At 40.8% G+C, this 15,425-nt stretch overlaps 1 protein-coding gene across 9 annotated transcripts in view; it reads left to right on the plus strand.

The window, feature by feature from the left end:
• The window catches only part of Stat92E (Signal transducer and transcription activator Stat92E), an 83,823-nt gene that overhangs the window by 15,116 nt on the left and 53,282 nt on the right, over positions 1-15,425 (plus strand). For 8 of the 9 annotated variants that reach the window (XM_045743279.2, XM_069334479.1, XM_045743278.2 and 5 more), the window contains exons 4-8: positions 4,304-4,396; positions 5,141-5,315; positions 8,088-8,194; positions 8,912-9,093; positions 13,755-13,913. In XM_045743279.2, coding sequence (XP_045599235.1) covers positions 4,304-4,396; positions 5,141-5,315; positions 8,088-8,194; positions 8,912-9,093; positions 13,755-13,913 — 716 coding nt within the window. Of the gene's footprint in view, positions 1-1,902; positions 2,070-4,303; positions 4,397-5,140; positions 5,316-8,087; positions 8,195-8,911; positions 9,094-13,754; positions 13,914-15,425 lie in introns of those variants that run through there. The other variant, XM_045743284.2, reaches the window with a different exon arrangement.

Consider the following 15,425-nt stretch of genomic DNA (forward strand, 5'->3'; position numbering starts at 1 on the left):
TTGGGTTGTTGATGTTGGTTCGTCCAGGGGTGCATCATGTTTCGTGTCTGTTTGTGGCTCTTCGCCATTATTTGTGCGTTACAGCCTCTGTGGCAATGGATGCGCTTTGGGTTGACCCAGTTTCCTCTTCTTCTCTATTCCGGGGCGCAGGTCTCCTAGGTTGTCCGCAGGATTATTCGGTCCAGCCTGCCTGCGGCCTTTCCCTGTGCCCATGCCATTCGTAAGTTCGGCATTCACATGCTGTTTTGGCAATATCCTGGCCTATCTTTTGGGCACGGGGCTATTGGAGGTCGAACAGGGTCCTGGCTGCATGTGCCTTGCTAATGTTCCTAGTCCTTCTCGGGCATGTATAGCCTTGGGTCGTAGGTTGCAGCATGTTGTCTCGACTTTGAGTTAAGGCGCGAGTGACGACCGCCTCCCGGGTGAGTCCCTTTTCTTCTTATCTTTGGTTAGGTAGCTCCGGGAAGCTAAAGGGATTCTCGACAGAAAACCAGCACTGAACGTAATGAAATGCCATTTTCTGGGTGAGACCTGGAGGCTCCCCGGCCTCCCTCCCTCCCGGTCAGCATTTTTTTTGCGTTTTTGATACTCGACCTCTGAACTGAGGAGAGTTGCCGGCGTGGAGGTCTGGGACCCCCCGGTCCCCCTCCCGGGGAGCGGAGGGTTTGCTCAGACGGATGCGCGGCAGTTGTGGGTGACGTGTTGCTCTCTGCAACCCACAACTGCGGGCAGTTGAAGGGGCGCCTGGCAGCTGAGTGGACAGCGCTTCGGATTCGTAGTCCTGAGGTTCCGGGTTTGATCCCCGGCGGAGGCGGAGACAAACGGGCAAAAAGTTTCTTTCACCCTGATTCACCTGTTACCTAGCAGTAAATAGGTACCTGGGAGTTAGACAGCTGCTATGGGCTGCTTCCTGGGGTGTTTAACAAAAAGGAGGCCTGGTCGAGGACTGGGCCGCGTGGATGCTAAGCCCTGAAATCATCTCAAGATAACATCATGTTTGTTTCCTTGTTTTTAATTGGGGAGTTCTGTTCGCTAGTTCGACTTTCGGATTGCAGTTTTTGACCAGCAGTAGTTTGTTTCGAGATTCCTACCTTTCTGGGTGCCTGACCTGGTAGATGGCAGACTAGACTGCTTCCAATTACACGGGAATGTCTTTAGGCCATTGTTCCTCATGCCTCCCTTGAGGGGGCTAGGATCTGGCTCTGGTCCTCAGTAGGCTTAGAACTGCTTCGATTGACTGTTGCCACGGTCTAATATATACACATTAGCCCGGCATAGCTCCAGGGAGCCTCCGGGTCTTGCCCAGAAAATGGTGTTTCATTACATTCAACGCTGCTTTTTTTCATGCAAGACAAATCATCTTGTTTATTATTCTGATGTTTCTTTTATAAATTTTCTCCATCAAATGTACTCCTTTTGCTTTAAATATAAGTTGCTGTAATATAATATAAGTTAAATATATATTGCTGGAAATATAAGTAATATGGAAAAAGTAGATAGAGTAGTGTAGATGGCATGCATTTCAATCATGTCATTTGATTCTTTATCATTCACATGTTAATTATTTGAAGAGGTTTATTGAACTTTTTAAATTTTTCTTTTTTTTTATTTGTTTTCCTTATTGAATTTGGTACATCACATAATGATTGATAAATTTACATGGTCCAGCATGTAATGCATTTAATGGGCGGGCTCTCTGATGACTCACAGTTTCAAGGGCATATAAAAGACTTAAAAAAAAGAAGAACATGTGTTGTTTTGGAGAACTTTATTCTTTGTTTTACATACAAATGGTGAAATATGACACAAGGGGTGTTTTAGTTATTAAATGCCTGTTTTCACTGGCTCTTCATAGATGTAAGTTTGAGAGAGATGTACTGTAGTGTTGTGTGGTGAGCTTTTATCTCAAATGCTTCCTGTGCTGGTGATATGCGGATACCTGCTGTGCTCTGTGTACGCTTTATTGCCTGTGTGTAGGCTGCCTTGTTACAACACTGCTGATGTGTGTAAAGGTCAAGAGTTAGGCTTACTGAAGTACCTAAGTGAAAAGTGTATTAACTTTGGGACAGGTATTCAAGTTTTGTGGTTCATATTACTATATGTGAAGGATGAATTAAAAAGATCCTTTGCATATACAGTATACTTTACAGACTTTATATGCTACATCATTCGTGCCGATTTCACATTTCCTACTCTTATCACTAATTTTAAGTCAACGATGTAGAGGATAGTAACCTATAAATCTGTGGCTATGGTTCTTTTTATACACTTGCCAAACTGTTTTCACTAGAATTTTTTAAAAATTGTAAATCTGCATACAAAAGGGGGAAAAAAATCATATTTACCTTCATGGTGATTTAGTGATGTGTATACTGTGTGTGTTACAGAGCATCATTCTGTAAGACATCAGATAACATATGATGCTAAAAGGCCAGGAGCTGAAGAATGTTTTGTCTCCCATTATGGCTCTTTGGGTACTAAAGCAGTGAACAGTGTCCTCCTGTGAATGCTTTCCTGCATCATTTAGCATTTACAAAAACCTCAATATCAAAATAATGCTGCAAAGAAACTGGCATTGAATGTAGTGAACACCCTTTTCTGGTGGGAAACCTTGGAGGTTTCCTGGATAGCTCCACCCATTTCAATCCATGCCAGGCACTTGAGTCGTCGTATGGGGACCAGAGGCCGAAACCTGGCCCCTTCCCTCAGGGTAGAACACAGGCTGGCTAATTGAGGACATTGAAGACAACCTAAGACAAATGATCTATTGAACAAGGAGCCAGGGATACTGGGTGTATAAACAGTTTCAGCCACTGCACTACTAGTGGTGCAGAAAACAGAGAATGACTGCAACAAGACAATAATTGGTGTACTACTCCTGGGCAAACCTGGGAGTACATCAAATTAAATCAAAGTATCAAATAACAAAGGATCCCTCCAGAAACCAGCTGCTCCATTTTTAGCCAGAAAAACGAGAGGACCGTAAATGAAGTCAATGGGAATAACCGGTAAAGTAGGATGCTGAATACTCAGTTTTCTGTCAAACAGGACTCGGCGAGAAAAATGATCGGATGAATTACAAGAACTTTCAAATCCAGGGATCCCATCACAATGGTTGTACTCTTCAAGTCACTTGTGTTGTCCCGTCTTGAGTACTGCTCGGTACTCGCTCTTGCCTTCAGAGCAGGAGAGATTGCTGAAATAGAGGGAATACAGAGAACATATACGGCACGCATAGACGCGATAAAGCACCTAAATTAATGGGATAGTCTCGAAGCCCTCTAAATGTACTCGCTAGAAAGAAGACGAGAGATATCAAATAATATACACGTGGAAGATACTGGAGGGCCAGGACCCAAATCTACACAGTAAAATAACAACGTATTGGAGTGAACGATATGGAAGAAACTGCAGAATAGAACCAGTGAAGAGCAGAGGTGCCATAGGCACAATCAGAGAACACTGTATAAACATCAGAGGTCCACGATTGTTAAATACCCTCCTAGCGAGCATAAGAAATATTGCCGGAACAACCGTGGACATCTTCAAGAGGAAACTAGATTTATTCCTCCAAGGAGTGCCGGACCAACCGGGCTGTGGTGGGTATGTGGGTCTGCGGGCCGCTCCAAGCAACAGCCTAGTGGACCAAACTCTCACAAATCAAGCCTGGCCTCGGGCCGGGTTTGGGGAGTAGAACAACTCCCAGAACCCCATCAACCAGGTATCAACCAGGTAATTCTAATTTTTCCCCGAAATATGGCCCGCCAAATCATTTACCAACCAGGTCTCACTTTAGAAACATTTTAAAGTGCAAGCAAAAGCAAACATCCTTGGACAAGTTTCTTGTAAGAAAAGCATCCACTGAGTGTAATGAGGGAAACAGAAAAAAGGAATAACCCCAGGAGCACAACTACCAGAAGTTATAATGGCAGGGAACTCCACTGCCAAAGAATAACCTCTCTTCCTGTGCCTCACCATTTTTCACATATGCCATCAACTCTTTAAGTGCAGGTAAAATGCGTACTGTGTTAGCACTTATTTCATTTATTTATTGTATAAATATATTTATTTTGTGGTCTGGAACGGATTAATCCAATTTACTTTATTCCGTATGGGAATTTTGTTTTTTTTCAGTATTTGCACTTTTTGACATTTGTCCCACCTTCAGGAACCAATTGTCTGAATACCTAGGGTCCACTGTATATTTATTTTTATTTTGTCAAATTAAAAGGTTTTTAATACAATATGTTTGTGGATTTGTGTAATGTTGACTTAAGGATTAAAATTGACCTACTTATTGCAGACACGGTACCTGAATAGTAATCCACTTGCTTTAGTGTCCATTATACGTGAGTGCCTCAAAACAGAACTTCACTTGGTTCAGCAACACGAAAACGTAAGTACAATTATCTATTATTACCTGTTTTGTAACGTGGTGATTAACTGTTATGGTTTGCACAGAATGTAATTCACTAGCTCTTTAAAAATTTATTTGATTGGGATTGAGTATTTCACTCTTATACTGTTCACATTTAAAGTATCCATGTTGTTTGAATTTACAAATTGAATCAAAGCAATGCCTGTTGGACTGCACTTTGGAAGTTAATCATACCTGCCTACTCTTTAAGACTATCCTGTTTATAAAACTTTCTGAGCTCTTGTTTTAAAGCAGCTGTACATCTTGTACTGTGATGTTTTTGAGAGTCTGCACAAATACTTATAAAAAATGTATTCCAACATAATGTCACTAATAATGTATCAGTGGTATACATGTTTATCTCATAATCCTCATTAGCTAATAAATGTTTACATTTTATTTTATTTATTCAGCACTGTTGCAAATACAATATTGCTATATTGTCAATAGTTGGCTCTCAAAGACCTCTCAAGGAGTTCTTGTTTAAAGACCATCTCTGATGAGGTTTGTTGTCGCAGTGTTGGTGACACGAATACCTTGCTTTACTGCTGGTTCCTCCATGTAAAGCAAGAGATGTTTATGCATACACTCATATAGTATCTGGGTTTTTAAATATAGGAAATTGGCTGGTGTCAGGTTTTGTAATACTTTTACAAATGTATTGAAAATAAAATGTGCTTTAAGGTCTGCTATTTTTCTCAATGTAATCTTTTTTATCCTCAGATGTTGGGAGGTGTTGCCCATGTAGCCAACATGGTTGTTGAACCATGTGCAGAAATAGTTAGTGAACTCGAAATATTACTTCGGCGAACTCGTGAAACGGCAGATGAATTGAGACATCTGGAACAGGAACAGGAATCATTTGCCCTACAGTATCACGATTGTGCAAAAATTAATGGTGAGTAGTGTGTGTTTTCCTTCTGCTACATAAATCATTTCAGGTTAATGTACAATGGTACCTCGGAATACGAGTGTCCCTGTATACAAGTTTTTTGGAATACGAGCCAGATTTCCACGGAAAATGTGCCTCGGAAGGCGAGGGTTACCTTGGAACACGAGTTTGTTGATACGCGTACAGGCCGACCTAGCGTGTGGTGGTACTGCGATCGTTGCCCCTCCGCCCCTCAGTTTACCAGTGCCTCGCGCCCAGTGACTATCCCACGCCAATTCTTCACCCAGATTTTCTGTGTTTTGTTCGATTTTTGGTCATTTGACCATAAAAATTGTTATTATATATCTCGCCATGGGTCCCAAGAAAGCCAGTGGTAAGGATCAAGGCAAGCCCATGTGAGGATGACAATAGAGGAGAAACGAGATCATTCGGAAGTGTGAAAATGGTACACGTGTTATTGAACTTTGTAGGCAGTACAACAAAGTCACATCAACAATATGCACTATACTTAAGAAGAAAAATGAGATTGAGTGCTAAAGTGGCAAAAGGCATAAGAACAATGACAAAACAAAGACCACAAATACTTGAAGAAGTGGAAAAGTTGTTATTAATTTGGTTACACGACAAGGAATTAAGGGGTGATAGTGTTTCGTAGGCCATCATTTGTGAGAAAGCCAGGGTATTGCACGAAGACCTTGTAAAGAAAACCCCTGGAACGAGTGATGCAGATACGAAAAAGTTTAAGGCAAGCAGGGGATGGTTTGAAAAATTTAGAAAAAGAAGTGGTATCCATAATGTTGGGAGGCAGCCAGCTCAGACAAACCAGCCACTGAACGATTTATTGAAGAATTTAAAGAGTTTGCAGAGGCTGAGGGATACCTACCGCAACAAGTGTTTAATTGTGACGAAACAGGACTGTTTTGGAAAAGATTGCCTAAGAGGACATACATTACCAAGGAGGAAAATCCTTGCCCGGACACAAGATAGGTTTACGCTTGTGCTGTGTTCAAATGCGAGTGGCGATTTGAAAATTAAACCCTTACTAGTGTATCATTCTGAAAATCCAAGGGTTTTCAAACAGTATAAAGTGCAGAAAACCCAAATGTGTGTGATATGGAAGTCTAATAAAAAAACATGGGTGACTAGGCTTATTTTTTCGGAGTGGGTGAATGAAGTGCTGTGCCCTACCATAGAAAAATATCTGCAGAAGAAAAATTTGCCACTCAAGGCCATGCTTCTCCTCGACAATGCTCCTGCTCATCCTCCAGGATTGGAAGATGAATTGATGCACAGATACGGTAAATTTCTCACAATAAAGTTCCTTCCTCCTAACACCACTCCTCTAATTCAGCCTATGGACCAGAAAATCATAGCGAATTTTCAGAAACTGTATGAAAGAGCACTTTTCTGGAAATGTTTTGAAGTGACACAAACCTCACTCTCAAAGAGTTCTGGAAAGACCATTTTAACATTTGTAGTGCTTTAAAACTCATTGACAAAGCCTGGCAAGAAGTGACTCAAAGAACCCTGATCTCTGGCTGGAGAAAATTGTGGCCTGAATGTGTGACAGAACTAGACTTTGAGGGGTTTGAGCCTGTAAATGATGTGCCTATTGTTGAGGAAATTGTTACTCTGGGCTGGCAAATGGGCTTGGAATTGGATGGTGATGTGGAGGAGTTGGTGGAAGAACACAACGAAGAACTGACCACCGAAGAACTCAAAAGCCCTTCAAAAGGAACAGCAAGACGACGCAGCTGATGATTCTCAAGTGGAGGAGGATGAGGCAGTAGCGAATGTCCCTTCTGCAGAAATTAAGAATGTGTGTCAGATGTGGGAAGAGATTCAAACTTTTATTGAAAAGACTCGCCCAGAGAAAGCTGTAGTAGGCCGTTGCCTTAATCTTTTCAATGACAATGTGATGCCTTACTACAGAGACAGCTTGCGAAGAAGGGAAAAACAAGCTTCCATGGACAGATTTGTGAGAAAATCGAGCAGTGAGCCACAACCAGGACCTAGTGGTACTCGGGCAAAACGTGCCAGGAAGTGCACACCAGAAAGGTCCTCACTGCCTGATGTGATAATGGAAGGGGACTCGCCTTCCAAACAGTAACACCTCTCCTCCTCCCCCCTCCTCACCATATTCCATACGCCTACAGCATTCAACAACAAGGGTAAATAATAACTTGAACATAGTTTTGTAGGTTTATTTAGATGAATTAGGTATAAAATTTAGTTTGATGTGGGGTTTTTGGGGTAGTCAGGAACGGATTAATTCATTTCCCATTATTTCTTCTGGAGAAATTAGCTTCGGAATACGAGCTGTCTCCAGGAACGGATTAAACTCTTAAACCGAGGTACCACTGTATAGCACTTTACTTTAGTAATATGAAGCAATGCTTTCAAACCAATCTAAGGATTAGATTCAAGGTTAAGTCACCAATCTTTGCCCACCTAAGAAAGTTATTTGTATTAAAATTTAACTATAATTTCTTACATAATAGGTTATTTTCATTATCTAGATTTAGTTGTTCAAGTTTTAACTACTGTATCCGGATTTTACATTAGGTTACAGGGACATATTTGATAAGGTGTCGATTGCAACCAAGCAGTTCAGGTAATTGAACCGTTATCAGTTCAATTATCTGAATTGCTAGTTCAACTGCTGCAGAACTGCTAGCAGTTCAGATAACTACTTGAAACCTCAAGGGTTCCAAGCAGCTCTGAATCATTGAATAAAAGAATGGACTAGTATTATGATGCTTTACTTATTTTTTCCAGCTCATCTATCTCACATTCAAGGTCAAGAAAGAACGGCGCAGAATCGAGAAGTGGAACAGAACTTGAGGAGGCGAAAAGAAATTGGTGAACAACAGTTGGCTCAGAAGGTACACATTGTGCTGTATATTTTGTTCTGAAGAAATTTTTGTAGTTAGTATATGACTTGAGAGACTTTAGTTGCAATACATAATAGAAAATCACTTTCTGTAAACCTTGCACTTTTAATATTGTACCGAGAAAACTTTTGATTTTGAGTGCTGCATTTCCCCACTATTTTCTATATGGTATAAAGCTCTGAGGTCTCGAGATTGTCCAGTGACAAAGGCAATCTGTTTCATGGTTTCTCAAGTTAAATGCTTAATTTAATTTTATTTAAAGATTTTTACACGAGTAAAGTATAAAATAACTTGTATCTCTCTCCAATGATATACTATATTACTAAAGTATGTTGAACAGACCACACACTAGAAGGTGAAGGGACGACGACGTTTCGGTCCGTCCTGGACCATTCTCAAGTCGATTGTGTGACAATCGACTTGAGAATGGCGCTCGCCCGTACGATGGGGGCGTGACCTCTAAATTGGCGGCGTGCATGCCGGGGGCGCAGAAGTGTAAATTTCTCACTCAATTTTAGCCTCTAATCATTATTCCCACATTTTACTTATGTTCCCCATGACCCCATCTCAGAATTGCGAAAGTTTTATTTGCTCTTCAGTTTTTGTATTTGTAGGTTTTCTTTTGAGTATGAAAATGCGAGTGTGATATTGAAGTACAGTACACACATGTGCAAGATTGTTATCATGAGAGGATATTGTTGTTATCAGGTGTCGGGATTGCTGCAGCGACGCATGGACCTGGCAGAGAAGCACAAGGGAACCATCGATCGCCTAAACAGTCTTCAGCAGCGGATTCTTGATGAAGAACTCATTAACTGGAAACGGGAACAACAAATGGCAGGGAACGGAAAACCATTTAACCAAAATAAACTTGATCAGATACAAGAATGGCAAGTGTAATGTGATAGATTTATTAAAAGATTTATTAAATACTGTATCATCATGATCGAAGCCACTGTAAAACTTGTGATTTTCAGCTTGATATACAGTACAGTAATACGTTTATTAAAAATCATTTGAAAGGCTACTGACTATCCTATCATCTATCCATGCAGACATACATATATATATTATGTAATTACAAATGTTATAATCATACAAATATATTGCACAAGTCATTTACAACAACTTAAGAAGTTATTCAGCCTCTCAAACTTATATGCTAAATCACTCCCAAAACTAAATTAAATACAGTTAACTCTGGCCATAGGCGTATTATGACAACTCTTGAGGAGCATTATACATCTGGTAGGGTACTGTTGTGGTGGTTGCTTATCTGTGGTACTACTGCAGGTATATAGCATAATTGATGTAATATATGGACAAGTCACATTTATTTTCTATATCCGTGATCTTCTTGTTAGGCTCGTTGACCGTTGCAACACAACGGTCAACACTGACCGTTTGTAGATCGTTGCAATGGTCTCGCCTCATGCAGGTCAGTGTTCAATCGCCGACCATCCAAGTGGTTAGGCACCATTCTTTCCCTCCTCATCTCATCCTAAATCCTTATCCTGATCCCCTCCACGTGCTATACTGTATATAGTCTTAATGGCTTGGCACTTTCTCCTGATACTTCCCTTCCCTTGCACTGTAATATTTCAAATTTTTCTGGAGTTTGTCAGGATTCCCTCCTCATAATAGTTATCACAAAGAAGCTGCATGGGCCAGACAAAGTCCTTTGTAACAGGAATTAAAAAAAAAAAAAAAAAAAAAAAAAAAATTAAAAAAAAAATAAAAGGGGAAAATAACACGACTATTACAACAAAGAAAAATAAATCTAAACTGGGAGATCGAAGAAATAGACACAGAAGTGATGATGTGAGTCTGAGGAAATGGAATTGGGACAGAACCCTGTACAAGAGATAATGAGATCAATAGGAATAGTGAGTAAAGTGAGGCGTTGGATTTTCTACTTTGTCAAACAGAATGCAGTGTGTAACAGTCAGTCAAATAAGAGCAAGTGCAATTAAAAGTTCTGTACCCCAGGGCACAGTCTTTGCACCACTGCTATTTCTCATTTTTTGCTCAAATATAGTCAAAAATACTAGTTACAGCTTCCTGTCATTCTTTGCAGATGATGCAAAAATCAGCATGAAAATTTTTTCTGTAGAAGACACTGAAAAACTTGGAAGCCAATATTAATTTAGTCTTCGATTGGGCAACGGAAAATATGATGTTTAACAATGATAAGTTCCAGGTACTGTACTTAGGTTTGGTGGAAATGAGGAACTTAAATAAAATACAGATTACAAGATACAATCAGACTTATTCACAGAAGGAAAGCAACATGTAAAAGATCTGGGAATTATGATGTCTGACAACCTGACATTTAGTGAACATAACTCGGCAAATATAGAGGTGGCCAGGAAAAAAATAGGATGGATAATGAGAGCGATCAAATCTAGAGACTCCACAGCAATGCTAATACTGTTTAAATTACTGGTGCTGTCCTGTCTTGAGTACTGCTCAGTACTGTCTTCCCCTTTTTAGAGCATGAGAGAAATGTGAATTAGAAGGAATTCAGAGAACCTATGACACGCATAGAAATGATAAAACGCCTAAATTATTGGGACCATCTCAAAGTTCAAAATGTAATCTTTGAAAAGGAGACAAGAAAGGTATCAAATAATATATACATGGAAGATAATGGATGGCCAGGTTCCAAATTTGCACTGTAGGATAGCATCATACTGGAGCAAAAGATACAGAAGAAAATGCAGAATAGAACCAGTGAGGAATTGAGGTGTCATGGGCATAATCAGAGAACACTGAACATCAGGGTTCACGACTATTCAATACCCTCCCAGCAAGCATTGGAAATTCTTAAAAAGGCACTTAGACAAGTTCTTGCAAGAAGTGCCAGACCAACCGGGCTGTGGTGGATATACAACCCGTTCTCGCAAATTTAATAAGTCGATATTGACTTATTAAATATGTGCAAAGGTGACATACTTAACATAATAGTTTCCCTTGAAAAGCTTCATAGAAAACACCGACCTTACCTAACCTACTTAGTATGTTAAGATAAGCATCTTATTGCTTCGTAATTACAATTATTACCTAACCTATACCTATAATAGGTTAAGTAACAATTGTAATTACGAAGCTATAAGATGCTTATTTTAACATACTAAGTAGGTTAGGTAAGGTCGGTGTTTTCTATGAAGCTTTTCAAGGGAAACTATTATGTTTAGTATGTCACCTATGCACGCAACTAATAAGTCAATATTGACTTATTAAATTTGCGAGAACGGGTTGCAACATATGGGGGGGGGGGGCTGTGGGCCACATCAAGTAACAGCCTGTTGGACCAAGTTATCACGCAAGTCAAGCCTGGCCTCAGGGAGTAGAAGAATTCCTGAAACCCTCACCAGGTATGCTCCAGGTAACAAATATGTTTGAGGAAAATAAAAATGTGAATGCAGTATTTGTTGAAATTGCAATTCAAAGGTGGAGGCTATGTAGCAGATCATCAAAAAGTGCTACTGTATAGTTATATCCAAGAAAGGACACATGAAAAGGATAGGACTGCCATTATTTGAGTCCTGCTGGTCTTTTCTGTGGGAAGCCCCTCCTGCTTCGTTGAGCTATCAGACTAACCACGAGCCAGAACATGTCCCCCTTAGAGAGGCACAGGGAGCAGTGACCTATAGAAACCCCAACCCATCCTTCGAATTGACAGTACTGTACATTTTGATACCAAGTCTAATAAGTACATTTCCTGACTTATACATAGTACATAATTGCACTTATGGGGCTGTTGCATTTACCCCCCCCCCCCCTGCCCCCGATTTAATTCTCCTTGTTTTCTGTTAGGACACTTAAAATTTTAAGATGAAATTTTAAAGTTCAGTTGCTATACACAAGTTTTAAATATTAGGAATTTCTTTTTCACTTTTATTAAACAATAGAGATTATATAGAAAATTTGAAAATATCTTGAGTTACTTTACAATTTATTGAAATATTTTAGTTTTGTTTTATTTGTTTTATAAAACTATAATATCAATATAGCTATAGGTCAAGTAGTAGTTGTAATTAAGATGCAATAAAATGCTTATCTTCACAAACTAAGATGGTTAGGTGAGGTCGTGGTTTTCTATTCAGCTTTTTAGGTAAACTCAAATATTCATAATATATTTGACAGTACGATTTAATACTAAGTGTAAATAAGTACAATTCTTGACTGTCATACATAGTACATATTTGCACTTGTGGGGCTGTGTACATTTATCTCCCCATTTTTTGAGGACTGGCTGAGAAACCCCCATGTGTTTGGCTCGCTCTCCCCTTTGAATCTGCTTGGGCCTTGGCTCTTAGGTTTTCGTTGCCCTTCGTGCAGTGCTGTTTGCAGACAGTGCTGTCACTCATATTCTGCAGGCGGCCTCGTCTAGTTGCCGTCCTATGTCGAATTTGTTAGTTCTCCAGGGCGGCTGTTCTCGTGTCTCTTGGACAGGTCATGCCAGGGCTTGGGGTTCTTCCAGTTGGGGTGGGCCTTTGGTGCCAGTTTCTGAGCCAGGGCATCCTTTGGAGCTGGCATCTTCTGTTCAGCGCAATGCTCGCTCTGCTCGTCAACTGTCTTCTCTTAAAGGGCGTTGGCCTTTTCATGGGTCGCCCCGTTGAAGGGGCTCTGGGGAAGAGTCGACGGCATAGACCGTCCACTGAGTGAACGGTCCTGAGCAGCAGTATTCCATTGTAGAGAGCACTTGCGTCTAGAAAAGTATCATCATTGTTATAGCATCTTTAGTTTGAAAAGTTGTTATCCAACCTGTCATTTTTCTTGCAGTTGTGACGGCTACTTTTTTGTGTTCTTTAACACAGAAGGTCTTTCGACATGAGTACACCCAAATCCTTTACATTGCTTTTTTTGTTCTGTTATGATTTGACTGTGTATTGTATGGGTTTCTGCTTTTATATTTTCATTTTTTCTATAGCGCAAGAGCTGGAACTTATCTTCATTAAATACTATATTATTTTCTGTAGCCCATTGGGCTCCCTGGCAATCCTGTCAGTGGTTTTGTTTTTGATGCTCAGCCTCTGAACTGAGGTGTGAGTAGCTGGCACGGGGATCTGGGGCTCCTCCCTTCCTCTCCCAAGGAGGGGAGGGCTGTGCGGATAAAGTGGCACAGCGGCAGTGAATGATGTTTGCTTGTTTTCTTATGTTTTTTGGGAGTTCTGTCTCTGTTCGGTCTTTGGTTGCAATTTCTTTCCAAGTGTTTTTTTTTTTATGCCTGCCATTCTAGGTGCCTAAACCCGTTTGATGGTAGACATAGAATGCTCCCAAACGCATGGGGGTTTCCAGGGCCATCGCTCCCTTTTTGTTTCACTCAAACTTAACCTTTGACTAGTGCTTTTTTTTTTATGGGTGCTCTCCCTGTACCTCTGAAGGGGCCAGGTTCTAGCTCGTGGTCCCCAGTAGGCTGAACTCCATTGAATGATGCTGCAGACTAATATAGCGTATATCAGTCCAATAGCTTCAGAGAGCCGAAGGGGCTCACCCAGAAAATGGCATTTCATTACATTTATTTCTGGCTTTATTTTCCTTTCAGGTGTGAGGCATTGGCAGAAATAATATGGTTGAATCGGCATCAGATTAAGGAATGTGAACGTCATCAAACAAAAATACCTATAACACCGCCCGGAGGCGTTGATATGCTACCTACTCTCAACTCTCATATTACACGTCTTTTGTCTTCTCTTGTCACAAGGTGAGTCAATTTGATCCTCTGTGGATATTTTTTATATTCCATTTTCCAATGAGGTGACCTATACAGTTCCTTCATAATTCTGTCTGTCTGTGGGAATCCTATGTGGATCTCTGAAGCTATCTCACAGGGATGGCTCCCAGCTACTAGGTAACATCAGACCCTTATTTCTTCTTCGTCTACCAGGGATCAGAGCTAGAACCTGGCCCTTCGTAAGAGGCACAATAACTGGGGACACACTCCACTACCCCACCAGGAAATCGTCCAGAAAGTTGGAGAACCAATACAGACCACTGCTGGGTTCAGAGAAATTGAAGCCTCGAAACTGCCAAACGAACTTCCTAAACAATGTAAACATGATTGAATTTCTTTAAACTATTGCAAGTTTGCTAGCTCAGTAGGGTGGGGGCACAACCCCATGTTTTTCCCAGTCTTCCAAGCCAGTTCTGTCACTGATGTGGACACCATCAGTTGTCTACAATAGTGTTCTTAGGTCATCAACCAGCTGTGCTACTCCCACAGCTTCTCAGCTAAGTGCTGGCCATTCTTGGACTTTGTCCTGCAGGGGGCCATTAGCATGGTATTGTTCTGTAACCACCATGAAGGTGAAGGCCACCTTCTCTTATGTGCTTCCTAGCACTGCCCCTGCACTGACAGGCTGACACTGGTGTGTTTAGAGTTTGCTCTTTAAGGCCAAACTACTGGGGTAGGGGCCTTACTTTTGGGGTGTCAGAGGTCTTTGGCCCCTCTTTCTGAACCCCTTAGTTGGGGGGCAAACATTTTGGCTGGCTGGGGTGTACCAGAGGTATGCATTCTTGTTTTCCATGGCATGCCAAAGTTAGTGTGCTTGTTTTACATGGCATGCCAAGGTGAGCATGCTTGTTTTACATGGCTTGTCAAAATTTTGCTTAGTTTAATTAGCCTGTAGAGCATTGGAAATATTAGGGTATATGTAGCACTGTATTACACAAAAAGTGTAACAATTTTAATATGGCTTAAATCATATTTTAATGATTAATGTAAATGGAAGCAACATTAGAAGGAAGAAACAGCTGAAGCAATGCATTTTTCTTGTCTTTAATCAAATAATTGCATCTCACAAATGCCTCTAGAAAGTATCATGGTTACAATAAATCCCACACTCTAACTAATATGGATGGCGCTGTATAGTTCGCCGAATTGAGATTGCCCTGTACAATTAAACAAAATAAGTAATGGGCTTATCTGTGGTGGAGAACATCTGAAAGAACCAGGTCCTGGATTTACCGCAAGGTCTATGGCCATGCGATAAAGATGAGTGCGAGACATATCAGACAGGACATGGAACCTCAAAACTGAATTGGACCACTGGGTCAGGACATGAGCTGTGAGTACATGTGGGAAAATAAAAATCCTGCTAGGGCAGAGGCACGAAGGGGAACTATGGGCCTGTGAAAGGTTACCACTCTATGAAAAAACTGAGCCATTAGCTGTGGTGTTTAGATGGAAGATGGAGAGTGACACCATCCAAAAGGT

The sequence above is a fragment of the Procambarus clarkii genome, chromosome 31 (assembly GCF_040958095.1).
Source record: "Procambarus clarkii isolate CNS0578487 chromosome 31, FALCON_Pclarkii_2.0, whole genome shotgun sequence".
Taxonomy (NCBI): Eukaryota; Metazoa; Arthropoda; class Malacostraca; order Decapoda; family Cambaridae; genus Procambarus; species Procambarus clarkii.